Genomic DNA, 12,114 nt, shown 5'->3' on the forward strand with positions numbered 1-12,114 from the left:
GCTAATTGGGGTTTAGTCCAATTCTGTATCCTTCCCTTCAAGGCTCAGGGGTCCACGATTATCTTCTGTGTCTGTGTTAATTGGTTTCCCTTTTCTTTGTTGAAGAGGGTTCTTTTATATTTTAAAAGACTCACCCAGGTATGTAAGATTACTTTCGTCCTTTATAACATCTGGTGTAGTTTGAAGAAAATCTCACAAGGTTACTTTCAGTACTTAAGTGCTAACCAGCTTGTCCTTAGTATTTTATGAATTTTTCTAAGCTAGATTTTTCAGTTTTTTTCTGATCTCTTCATTATAAGAATTTGAAGGTTAATAATTATTAGAATATGCATAAGAAGAAAGCAAAAGGACAGGAAAGGAAGAAAAGACCAAAGTGGATGTCAGAAGAGACTCTTAAACCTGCTATTGAACAGAGAGTAGCTAAAGCAAATGGAAGAAATGACAAGTTAAAAGAGTTGAACAGAAGATTTCAAAGGGCAGCTGGAGAAGACAAAGTAAAGAAATGTGCAAAGACTTGGAATTAGAAATCCAGGTTGGCATTTCTCAAGCTGAAAGAACTGAAGAAAAAATTCAAACTTCAAGTTGCAGTATTGAAGGGCAAAATATTAAACAACACAGAAAGCATTAAAACAAGATGGAAGGAATGCACAGAGTCACTGTATGAAAAAGATTTATGTTCATCCAGTTCAGGAAATAGCATATGATCGAGAACCAATAGTATTGAAGGAAGTCCAGGCTGCACTGAAGGAACTGGTACAAAACCAGGCTCCAGGAATTGATGGAATATCCATTGAGATGTTTCAATAAACAGATGAAGAGCTGGAGTTACTCAATTGTTCATGCCAAGAAATTTGGAAAGCAGCTACCTGGCCAACCACTGGAAGAGATCCATATTTGACCATTCCAAACAAAGGTGATCCAACAGAATGTGGAAATTATCGAATAATATCATTAATAACACATGCAAGTAAAATTTTGCTGAAGATAATTCAAAAGTGGTTACAGCAGGCCTCTCACTGTCTTCAAAGTTATAGCCCTTGACTCATATTACAGCTCTTTTAGGAAGTTCACCTCAACAGAAACCCTGGGTCCAAACTGCTCCATTCCAGGCTTCATATATTGACAAGGAACTGCTAGAAATTCAAGACAGATTAAGAAGAGGATGTGGAATGAGGGATATTATTGCTGACATCAGATGGATCTTGGCTGAAAGCAAAGAATACCTGTGTTTTATTGACTATGCAAAGGTATTTGTGTGAATTGTAACAAATTATGGGTAACATTGTGAAAAATGGGAATTCAGAAGACTTAATTGTGCCCTTGAAGAACCTGTATGTAGACCAAGAGGCAATAGTTCAAACAGAACAAAGGAATACTGAATGGTTTAAAATAAGGAAAGGTGTGCATCAAGGTTGTATCCCATCACAATACTAACTCAGTTTGTATGCTGAGCAGGTAATCCAAGAAGCTGAACTGTATGAAGAAGAACATGGCATCAGGATTGGAGGAAACTCATTAACAACTTGTGATATACAGATGATACAACCGTGCTTGCCAAAAGTGAAGATGATTTGAAACACTTACTGGTGAAGATCAAATGCTAGCCATCAGTGTGGATTACACCTCAACATAAGGATAACAAAAGTCCTCACAACTGGGCCAATAAGCAACATCACAATAAGTGGAGAAAAGTTTGAAGTTGTCAGGGATTTCATTTTATTAGGATCCACAATCAATGCATATGGAAATCAGATGACATTGTACTGAGCAAATCTGCTGCAAAACACCTCTTTAAAGTGTTGAAGAGCAAAGATGTCAATTTGAAGGCTAAGGTGTGCCTGATCCAAGCCATGATATTTTCAATAGCCTCATATGTGAGAGCTGGACAATGAATAAGAAAGACCAATGAATAAGAAAGACCAAAGAATAACTGATGCATTTGAATTGTAGTGTTGGCAAAGAATACTGAAAATATGGCGGACTGCTAGAGGAATGAACAGAGCTGTCTTGGAAGAAGTACAGCTGGAATGCTCCTTAAAAGTGAGAGTGGCCAGACTTCATCTCACGTACTTTGATCATGTCAGAGGGACCATTTCCTGGAGAAGGATATCATGTTTAATAGAGAGTCAGCGAAGAAAGGGAAGACCCTTAATGGGGGGGATTGACACAATGGCTGCAACCATGGGCTCAAGAATAGTAAATATTGTGAAGATGACATAGAACTGGGTAGTGTTGTATTCTGTTGTAAATAGGGCTGCTATGAGTCAGAACTGATTCTATGGCACCTAACAACAGCAACATGCATATGTACTGTGATGAAATGAGTCCTTTTATGTTGGCTTTTCTTTGGACAACCAGCCCCAAAAGCCCCTCCCTCCCAAGTTATATTTGTCCTCCTTCTTTGGAAGTGCAACTTGGGATGGAGAGCTAGCAGGTGGTTTTCTAACTGATAGGATTTGTTACTTTTGCCCAGGGGATTCCCTAGGTTAATTGACTTGGGTAATCAAACTTGAGGATCTGATACTCTTATCTGGCCCTGGGCTACAGTCTGCCGTGTTATTAGTGCATTTTATCCACCTTAACTGGATTGATCAGTTTACTAGTAAGAAAGGTAAAACTGCCCAACAGTATTGAGCAACTTGTGGTCCACTGAGGCGATTGGTTGGTTCATGGTCCTGCCTTGAAATTGGCAAGGAGTTTGCTTACATAAGTGACCAACCCCACAGAGATTTTTAGAAGCAAGGAAGGAAAATGAAGACCCAGAAGAGCCTGGGATGGAGCAGTTTGGACCCAGGGTTTCTGTTGAGGTGAACTTCCTAAAAGAGCTGTAATATGACTCAAGGGCTATAACTTTGAAAACAGTGAGAGGCCTGAAAGGGGCCTAGCATCAGACCTAGTAGCAACAGGGCCAGAAATGACCTAGTGGCAGAACTGTGACAATGGTAGGAAGCTGCTGCTAGGAAAGAAGCAGCTGAGAAAGCTGTTGCACTGGCTATGAGCTGGGCCAATTAGCAGCAGAAAGGGTAATGACAGAGCAGCCAAAGGCAGAAGAGGCCTGCAAAGGCTGGAGGGGACCTGCACAGCTGAGAGGGCTAGTTTGCACAGCCAAAGGGGCCTGCTTACACGGCCAAGAGAGACTGCTTGCATGACTGAGAGGACCTGCTTACATGGCTGAGAACAGCTGAGAGACCTGTCCTGGTTGGAAGCTGTCCTGCACTGAAGAAGGAAGGGATGTGCATTCCACTTCAGGGGAGCCTTCCAGACCTTGTCCATGTGCCTCCTGATTCCAAGTTGTAGCCTGTTACTACCCTAATAAGCCATGTAAGTATGGTCTATGCTGTGGGAAATGCCTGGTGTCAGAAATGGTGAAGTTGGAGAGCAGAGTTTGTCTGACCTCTGATTTGTGCTGATTCTGATTCTTTTCCCTCATGAATTTAGATAGTTCCTTACATTCATATATTACATGCATTCAGTACTTTGCATACATCTGTAGGGAGTTCATGGACTTCTTAGCCCAGATTGAAAAACTTACAGATCCTGGACTGCTACTATCCTATATGTACCTTTGTGCTAATGAGACAAAGGTGCCCTTTCCTGAAGACACTTGACTGCCATCTGTTGGAAATTGATTATAATACACTAATTTGGTAGGTGTTTTCTTTTATCTACCAGAAAATTGTCCTAATAAATATGTAATATATGATATTCACCATGTGAATAGAGCCTCATTAGATGTGGTGCCTTTGTGTAGTACATAACTTGCACAGTCTTACATGGTGGCCCTGCCAGGGCCTCAGCTCCAGGTGCAGGAGAACATCTCAGAGAAAATGTTGGTGCTCAATGGGTGAAACTGGATGGGGAGTGAAGTCTGTGTTCCATTGACAGGTAGAGCTGAAAGGGTTGATATCTTCCAGGCTCCAGTCAGGACAGGGAACATCAGGTGATTTACTGACTTTGAGATGTAAAAGTTTTTGGGGAAGACAGGAATAAGGAACATGATATAAGGGTTGGAAAAATCCCTTTGTAGTTCAATGTAAAATATTCTAGGAGATACTTCTAGTTTTGATTAGCATTGTTTTCTATAAGCATAATAGAGGATTCATTGAATTATATTCCTTTTTTTTTTTTTTTCTTTTTCGTATTTTCTGCCTTACTTATAGCCTCGATCTGCCTGGTTAAATGTTCCTTTGCCCAGATCTGATATTGGGACAAAGAAAGATGTCGGCACACAGACTATTGGCCTGTTCTACCCATCCAGCAAGCTACTAGCAAAGAAAGAACAGGAACTGACTTCTCAAAAACAAAGGCGGGAGAAGATGAGTGACCACCAACCTCTCCTTACAGCCATCAGCCCAGGAAGAGGTGATGGGAAAGATGTGCTTTCTTTTCGTTGGGAGGAAGCTCACTGTTTTCTAAAACAAAACAAAAAACTTCTTCATTTTTTCTTCTTCTTTTTTTTTTTTTCCTATATGAAAAGTGAAGGAGCTCTGGTGGCATTGTGGTTAAAGCACTGGGCTGCTAACCAAAGGATTGGCTGTTGGAACCCACCAGCTGCTCTATAGGAAAAAGATGAGGCAGTCTGCTTCCATAAAGATTTACAGCCTTGGAAACCCTTTGGGGCTGTTCTACTCTGTCCTATAGGGTTGCTATAAGTCCAAATCAACTCAGTGACAATGGGTTTTATATGAAAAGTGGCTTCATTGTATTGTTCTTTTTTTCAAGTAATTTTTCTGTGTATGAATAATAGCTCTTTTTTAAGCTTCCAATGCTATGATCTTTTAACCCATAGTCCTGTTGTCTAGTTCATAAATTAAATAACACATACCAACTTCTTATATTATGGTAGAAATGTTGTTAGTCATTATTGCCATCTACCATATTTTTAAAAAAAATAGTTTATTTTACTTTTTTTATTGAGAGTATAGACAGCAGAACATACAGCAATTAAACAGTTTTGCACATGTACAATTCAGGCCATTATCTCTTAATGCACCATTAACCCTTTGCTCTGTTTTTCAAAGGTGCAAATGCCATAGTGTTCAATTTGCACCTGAGCAGATCGGAAACCTGCTCTTCTGTGGATGGGTGCAGCAGTCTGCGAATCACCATATTGGCACTGCCAAGTGCCGAGAACAATTTAGGCCCAAACAGAGCCAATAGAGCTATTAGCTCAATATATTTTGAAAAGTTTTTATTTTAGTAAATTCCAATTTATTGATTTTTTTTCTTTTACACTTTTTGTGTTGTATAACATGTTTAAGAAATCTGTGCCAAATCTAAGATCACTAAGATTTTATCCCTTGCTTTCTTCTATAAATTTTATATTTTAACTTTTATATTTAGTTTGTGATCTATTTCAAGTTAATTTTGTATGTGGTTTGGGCTAAGGATTTAGGTTCATTTTTTCTGCATGTGGCTATTTAATTGTTCTGGTACCATTCATTAAAAATATTATTCTTTCTCTCATTGAACTGCCTTGGCAGTTGACCATATCTATGTGGGTTAATTTGTTCTATTAATCCTTTAGTCTATTTTTACACCAATACTGCATTGGTTGATTATTGTAGCTTTCTAATATGTTTTGATATCAGGTAATGTAAGTTCTATTCTGTTCTCCTTTTCTGAAAGTTGTTTTGTTTTGGCTATTTCTAGGTCCTTTGTCTTTCCATATAAATTTGCAAATCTGCTTGTCAATTTCTTAAAAAAAAAAATTCTGAAATAAGCAGTGACATACATAACTCACTTCTTTTTATAGCTATGGCATTATGTGGTCTTTTTTTCTCCTTTTGTATCTTTTATTTATTTTTATTTTTGTAGTATTTCCTCCCCTCATTATGTGGTCTTGAAGGCATTTCTCAATCTTGTTGCAACAAACTCAAGAAATGGAGATGCAGAATAATACTATAGAGGGGAAAGGTGTATGCAAGGGTGGGCACAATGATGAAGCCAATTAACATTCAGTCCCTGTTAAGTCATTATGTTTTTGTCTTTTTAGAGAGCAAGTTTGGAGGGACTTTATATTTGAAAGCAAATGTTTAAAGGATGCTTCCATGGCATGATGAGGAACAGTGCTGTGAACACCCATTCATTCCTATTTCCATTCAGCACATTACTAATATCCACCATGTGGCAATAGATCCTGTAAACAAAATTGACATGATCTATGGCAGAGATTGCTATTTACCAACTCATTGTCCTTTCTCATCTGCTCCTTTACAAACAGAACCTGTTTTCATTTTGAGATACCTCTATGCCCACTAAAAATCACATTTCCCAACTTCACTTTCAGACGGAGGTGGTCATATGACATGATACATGAACAATATTCACTGGGGACGTTCTGGATGAATCCTCAAGGTGGCTGACATATCAGCCACATGCTCATTTTGTCTTCCCACTTTCTCTTTAATATATTTATACCTGGTGCATTGAACAAGCACAATTTGAAATATAGCTGTATGATTTGTTTGCCACTGACCTTGTGGGATAACCTTTTCTGGTTGGAGCTGTGGGTAGGCCCTGACTTTCTGCTCACTGCATAATAGAGTCCTACAGCCATTTTTATTGATAGCAAGGTGGTTCAGTGGCTTAATGTTACTAAGATGGCAGCACTTCCCAAATGTATCTACAAATTCAGTTCAATCCCTATCATAATCTGTGCTGGTTTCTTTGAAGAAATTGACAAGTTTGTCCTATAATTCATATGAAAACACAAGGGACCAAAAATACCCAAAATAATCTTGAAAATGGTATGTCTTTTCATTTATTTACATCTTCTTCAATTTCTTTAGACAATTTTATAGTTTTCAATGTGTAAAACTTGAGTACCTTTAATTAAATTTATTCCTAAGTATTTGATTTTTTGATGCTATCATAAGTGGAATTGTTTTCTTAATTTTAATTTTCAGATTGTTAATTGACAGTGTATAAAAATACAGTTGTTTTTTGTGTATTGATTTTCATTGAGCCCTACCTGTCCACAGGAGAAACTAGTTTAACACATTCTTCAGTGCCTTTCCTCCCTTTCCTGTCTCACTGTCTCTACTCCATCTTTTGGACTTCTTGGGATCACTTTTCAAATTATCACTGGCCCTAAGTCTTCTCTCAGGCTCTGCACTCTGGGGAACCCAAACTAAGGCACTTGGGCTCTTTTATTTAATCTCATAATAACATATTAAGTAGGAGGTATTAGTCTCATTTTATAGGTCAGGAGAGTAAGGTTTAGGGAGATTAAATGTCTGGCTCAAGTTCACTAAGCTAATAAGTGGAAGATTAACTGTGGATTTAAATGCAGATCTGTTTGAATTCCAGTTCACTTGCTCTTTCTGCTAAATCATGCTGGATGACCTTTAAAAAGTTACCAGCTTGCTCTCAAGTGTGTGCTGAGAGTGTGTTCATTGCTAAAATGATTAGATGTAGATTTTCAGACTCAAATGGTCGCAGGGCAGAGCAGGCAATTGAAGGCGGAAAGTTGCCCAGTGGAGGGCTGTGCCCTGTGCTAAGAGGGCAGCTCCTCCTCCAGCCCCACCAAGCTTGTCCAGGAAGACAGGCCACCTTTTGCAACTGTGCACAAGAAACTAGAAATCCAGACTTTCACGTGAGATCTTCCAAGTTTTAAGCTTGGCATCAGGTCAATTTTGACTCATGGCAACCCCATGAGTAGAACGTTCCATAGGATTTTCAAGCCTGTGGCCTTTTGGAAGTAGATTGCCAGGCCTGTCTTCTGAGGTGCCTCTGAATGGGTTCAAACTGCCAACATTTTGTCTGGTATTTGAGCTCTTAGCCATTTATGCCACCCAGGGACTCCAAGCTTAAAAGGGTAGCAAGTAATTCAGGTGTATTTAAAGCCTGTATGTATTGCATAGCAGTACAAGGGAATTTTTTTGGAGTGATAGAAATGTTCTATATGTTGTTAGGGGGTGATATTTACATAGGTGTATACATTTACCAAACCTCTAACTCTACATTTAAAACAGGTGCATTTTATTATGTAAGTTATTTCTCAATATGGTTGATTTAAAAAGAAAAGAAAAGAAACAAAACTCCATGTGGGGCAATCAACATATGTCCTTTTGAGATTCTTTGACCTTCTATGAGTATCATAACTGTTAGTTGCTGTTGAGTCAATTCTGACTCATGGTGACCCCATGTGTGCAGAGAACTGTGCTCCACAGGGTTTTCAATGCCGTGAGCTTTCAGAAGCAAATCGCCAGACCTGTCTTCTGAGGAGGCTCTGGGTGAGTTTGAACCACCAACCTCTTAGCTAGTAGTTGATGTTTAAGCATTCAAGTCACCCAGGAACCCCTTTTTCTGATTAGTTATATATGAAAAGAAGCTGGTAACAGCAATGAAATATGGCCCAGTACAGAGTTGGGGTTCAGGAAGTAAAATCATCACAAAACTTGGCAATGGAAAATAATCTCTCTGACAATACATGCTTTATTGCTGTCATTTTCTTAGCCACAGAAGAATTATCCACATAGCTGAATTCAGGTTTCTCTTCTTCCTTTAGGGTACTGGAGAAAACAATTGGATCACATTTCTGCTCACCTCAGGTCGTATGCTCAGAACAACCCTGAATTTCGGACCTTAATTGCAGAACCCAGGATGGGAAAGGTGGGAAACTCTGAGATGAAACATATACTTCAGAGTGTTTCTGTAGGATCAGGCTGAAGTGACCCTCCACAGGACTCTACCTAAAATTACATGCTTGCTTGCTTCTTTCTCTTTTCTGTACTGCTTTCCACATTTTCTTACAAGATTCCCCTGGGAGCATGCCACTGTCAATCTTGCTACAGGTTTGCTTCTGGAGCACTTGAAACTGAACTAAGATTCCGAATACCTCATGCTTAGATGGCATATACTAAGGAAATTCTGATGGTCAGAGCTAACAGGACCAGATGAATTTAGACCAGACAAATTGTATACTTAAATCATACACTACATTAACAGCAATAGTAATTCATTATGATTACCATTTAACAATGCACTCAATATCTGCATCGTATTCATCATTTCTTGCCCTTATAACAAACCTACAGGGTAGAAGTATTACCTTTGTGGCAGTTTGAAAAATGGCCACAAATTTGTTGATAGTCTTCCCTTCAAAAAGTAAAGTCTGTGTCCCCTCCCCTTGAATATGAGTGGGCCATGACCATTCAACTAATAGATTATAGCAGAAATGATGCTGTGTGACTTCCAAGGCTGGGTCATATAAGGTTATGTATCTTCTTCCTTAATTGTTCTCATGAGGAACCTGTACATTGACCAAGAGACCATCATTTGAACAGAATAAGGGTACAATACATGGTTTAAAGGAGCTCTGGTAGCCTAGTACTTAAGGCACTTGACTGCTAACCAGAAGGCTGGCGGTTCAAACCCACCAGTCACTCCTTGGAAGAAAGGTTGGGCAATGTACTTCCATAGTGATACTGCCTTGGAAACCCGAGGAGGGATCGCTATGAGTTGGGTCTGACTTGACAGCAAATAACAACAACAACAACATGGTTTAAAATCAGGAAGGGTATATGTCAGGGTTGTATCCTTTTCACCATACTTATTCAATCTGTATGCTGAGCAAATAATCTAAAACGTGGACTGTATATAGAAGAATGCTGCATCAAGATTGGAGGAAGAACCATTAACAACCTGTGATATGCAAATGACACAACCTTGCTTGCTGAAAGTGAAGATGACTTGAAGCACTTACTGATGAAGGTCAAAGATTATTGCTTTCAGTATGGATTACACTTCAACATAAAAAAAATGAATATCCTCACAACTGGACCAATAAGCAACATCATGATAAACAGAGAAAAGATTGAGGTTGTCGGGGATTTCATTTTCCTTGGATCCATAGTCAACACCCATGGAATCAGCAGTTGGGAAATTATATGTCATATCACACTGGGCAAATCTGCTGCAAAAGACCTCTTTAAAGTGCTAAAAGAGGAAAGGTGCACCTCACCCAAGCCATCGTATTTTCAGAAGCTTCATATGTGTGTGAAAGCTGAACAATGAATAAAGAAGACCAAAGAAGAGTTTATGCTTTTGAATTGTGTTTGAAAATACCATGGAAGACCAGAAGAATGAACAATCTGTTCTGGAAGAAGTGCAGCTAGTATGCTCCTTGGAAGCGAGAATAGCCAGACTTCATCCCACCTCTTTTGGTCATGTTGTCGGAAGGGACTATTTCCTGGAGAAGGATATTATGCTTGGTAAAGTGAGGGTCAGTGAAGAAGGGAAAGACCCTCAATGAGAGGGATTGACACAGTGGCTGCAGTCATGGCCTCAAGCATAGCAAGAATTGTGAGGATGGCTCAGGACCAGGCAGTGTTTCTTTCTGTTGTACATGGGGTTGCTATGAGTCGGAGCTGATTCGATGGCACCTAACAACAACAACAACAACAACAACAACAACATCTTCTTCCTGCTGGTACACTCATCTCTGGATGCTCCCTCTTGAGAAACTCTATCTTGGAACCCAATCATCTACTGTGAGAAGTGCAAGCCATACCGAGTGGCCACCCGTAGGTGCTACAGTCTGCTGCCCCAGCTGAAACTGGTCTTCAGTTCATCCCAGCTCAGATGTCAGGCAAAGAATGACAAAGCAAGATAATTTTCAGCCCCCAACATCAAGTTACCCTCTCACAATTTGTGTATTACCAGCTGAAACCTCACGCATGGGTGCAGAGAAAAGTCACCCTTCTCTGTCCTGTCTGAATCCATGAGTATAAGAAAGTGGGTGTTCTTTGATACCGCTAAGTTGGGAGTGTTTTTTTTCACATGGCAATAGATCATCAGAATAAGCCACATCTGACACCCAGGAAAACTGAGGCTTAGAGAAACTTGGTGACTTGCACAAAACTGCACTGCTAGGTCTTGGGGAATTCAGGATTTGAAGCCAAGTCTGTCAGACCCCAGACCCCACACCCTTTCTCTGGAATTACACCATCACTGTAAAGAGACAACCTTTGTGAGAGGGATTTTTTATCTGTTTTTTTGTGAGACTAGAAGGAACCTTTTAAACTCTGCCTGTCCACTCTTCTGCCACCAAGTAGGCCAACATGGAAGTTGTGTAATAGTCAGATATTGCTCAATTTCCTTTGCTAATCTATTTTTTTAAAAAAGAACAAAAAGCAAAAACCTTTTTAATTGTGATTTGGATGAAAGTTTACAGAGTAAATCAGATTAACATACATTTTGTTTTATGTCATTGACTGCAGTCCCCTCAATGTAACATCGCTCCTTCCACTTCCTCCCTATGTTTCTTGTTTCCTTTCCTCCTTTATCCTAACCCTTCCTGCTTTCTGAACTTTGCCCTTGGGCCAATGCTGCACTTTCTATCTCAACTATTTAATTGTTCTAAGGACTGTGTACCTTCCTGGAGTTATTGCTCACCTTGTAGACCTGTCTGTTGTTTGACTGAAAATTAAGCTATGGAGGTGAGTTCACTTCCAGGTGCAAAGGGCAAGCAAGAGCCATAGTCTTAGGGGTTGTGTCAATCTCTATGTGACCAATAAGCCTGGTCTTTTTTTTTTTTTTTTTAATGATTTTGAGTTTTGTTACACATTTTTCTCATTCTAACTAAGATCTAATATGATCCGTTTCGGAGCAGTCTAGTAGTAACTGGGCACTTGAGATCTTCTGGTCTCAGGATTGTGGGGGCTAGGGTTTGCATGTTCCTTTAGTCCTTTGGACTAATTGTTTCCATGTGTCTTTGATTTTCTTCATTTTTCTTTACTTTGAATGGGGATAGACCAATAGTTGCACCTTAGGTGGCCACTTGCAAGCTTTTAAGATCCCAGTTGCTACTCACCAAAGTAGGGTGTAGAACATTGTTTTTGTGAACTGTGTTGTGCTAGTTAATTTTGATGTCCCCTGAGACTATGGTCCTGAGTCACTAGGCCCAGTGACTCACTCCCTCAGGATTTTTGGTTATGGCTAAGAAGTTTTCATAACCTTGCCCACTGTGTGGTCTGTTATACTGATGGATATATTTGCAGCATATGTAAATAAACCAAACCAAACCACACCTACTACCACCTAGTTGAGTCTGACTCATAGCAATCCCCATTGTGTTTCCAAAGTGGTAAATCTTTTTTTTTTTTTTTT

The 12,114-nt window shown here is 39.5% G+C and overlaps 1 protein-coding gene across 1 annotated transcript in view; it reads left to right on the top strand.

Annotated features, from left to right (window-relative positions):
* DZANK1 (double zinc ribbon and ankyrin repeat domains 1) overlaps window positions 1-12,114 on the top strand; it is a 262,593-nt gene that overhangs the window by 176,075 nt on the left and 74,404 nt on the right. Inside the window, exons 11-12 of the mRNA XM_007948222.1 lie at window positions 4,161-4,362; window positions 8,513-8,616. Of these exons, the coding sequence (XP_007946413.1) occupies window positions 4,161-4,362; window positions 8,513-8,616 (306 nt within the window). The remainder of the gene's footprint in view (window positions 1-4,160; window positions 4,363-8,512; window positions 8,617-12,114) is intronic.

Source organism: Orycteropus afer, unplaced genomic scaffold, assembly GCF_000298275.1.
Source record: "Orycteropus afer afer isolate SDZICR_OR568_19922 unplaced genomic scaffold, OryAfe1.0 scaffold00208, whole genome shotgun sequence".
NCBI lineage: Eukaryota > Metazoa > Chordata > Mammalia > Tubulidentata > Orycteropodidae > Orycteropus > Orycteropus afer.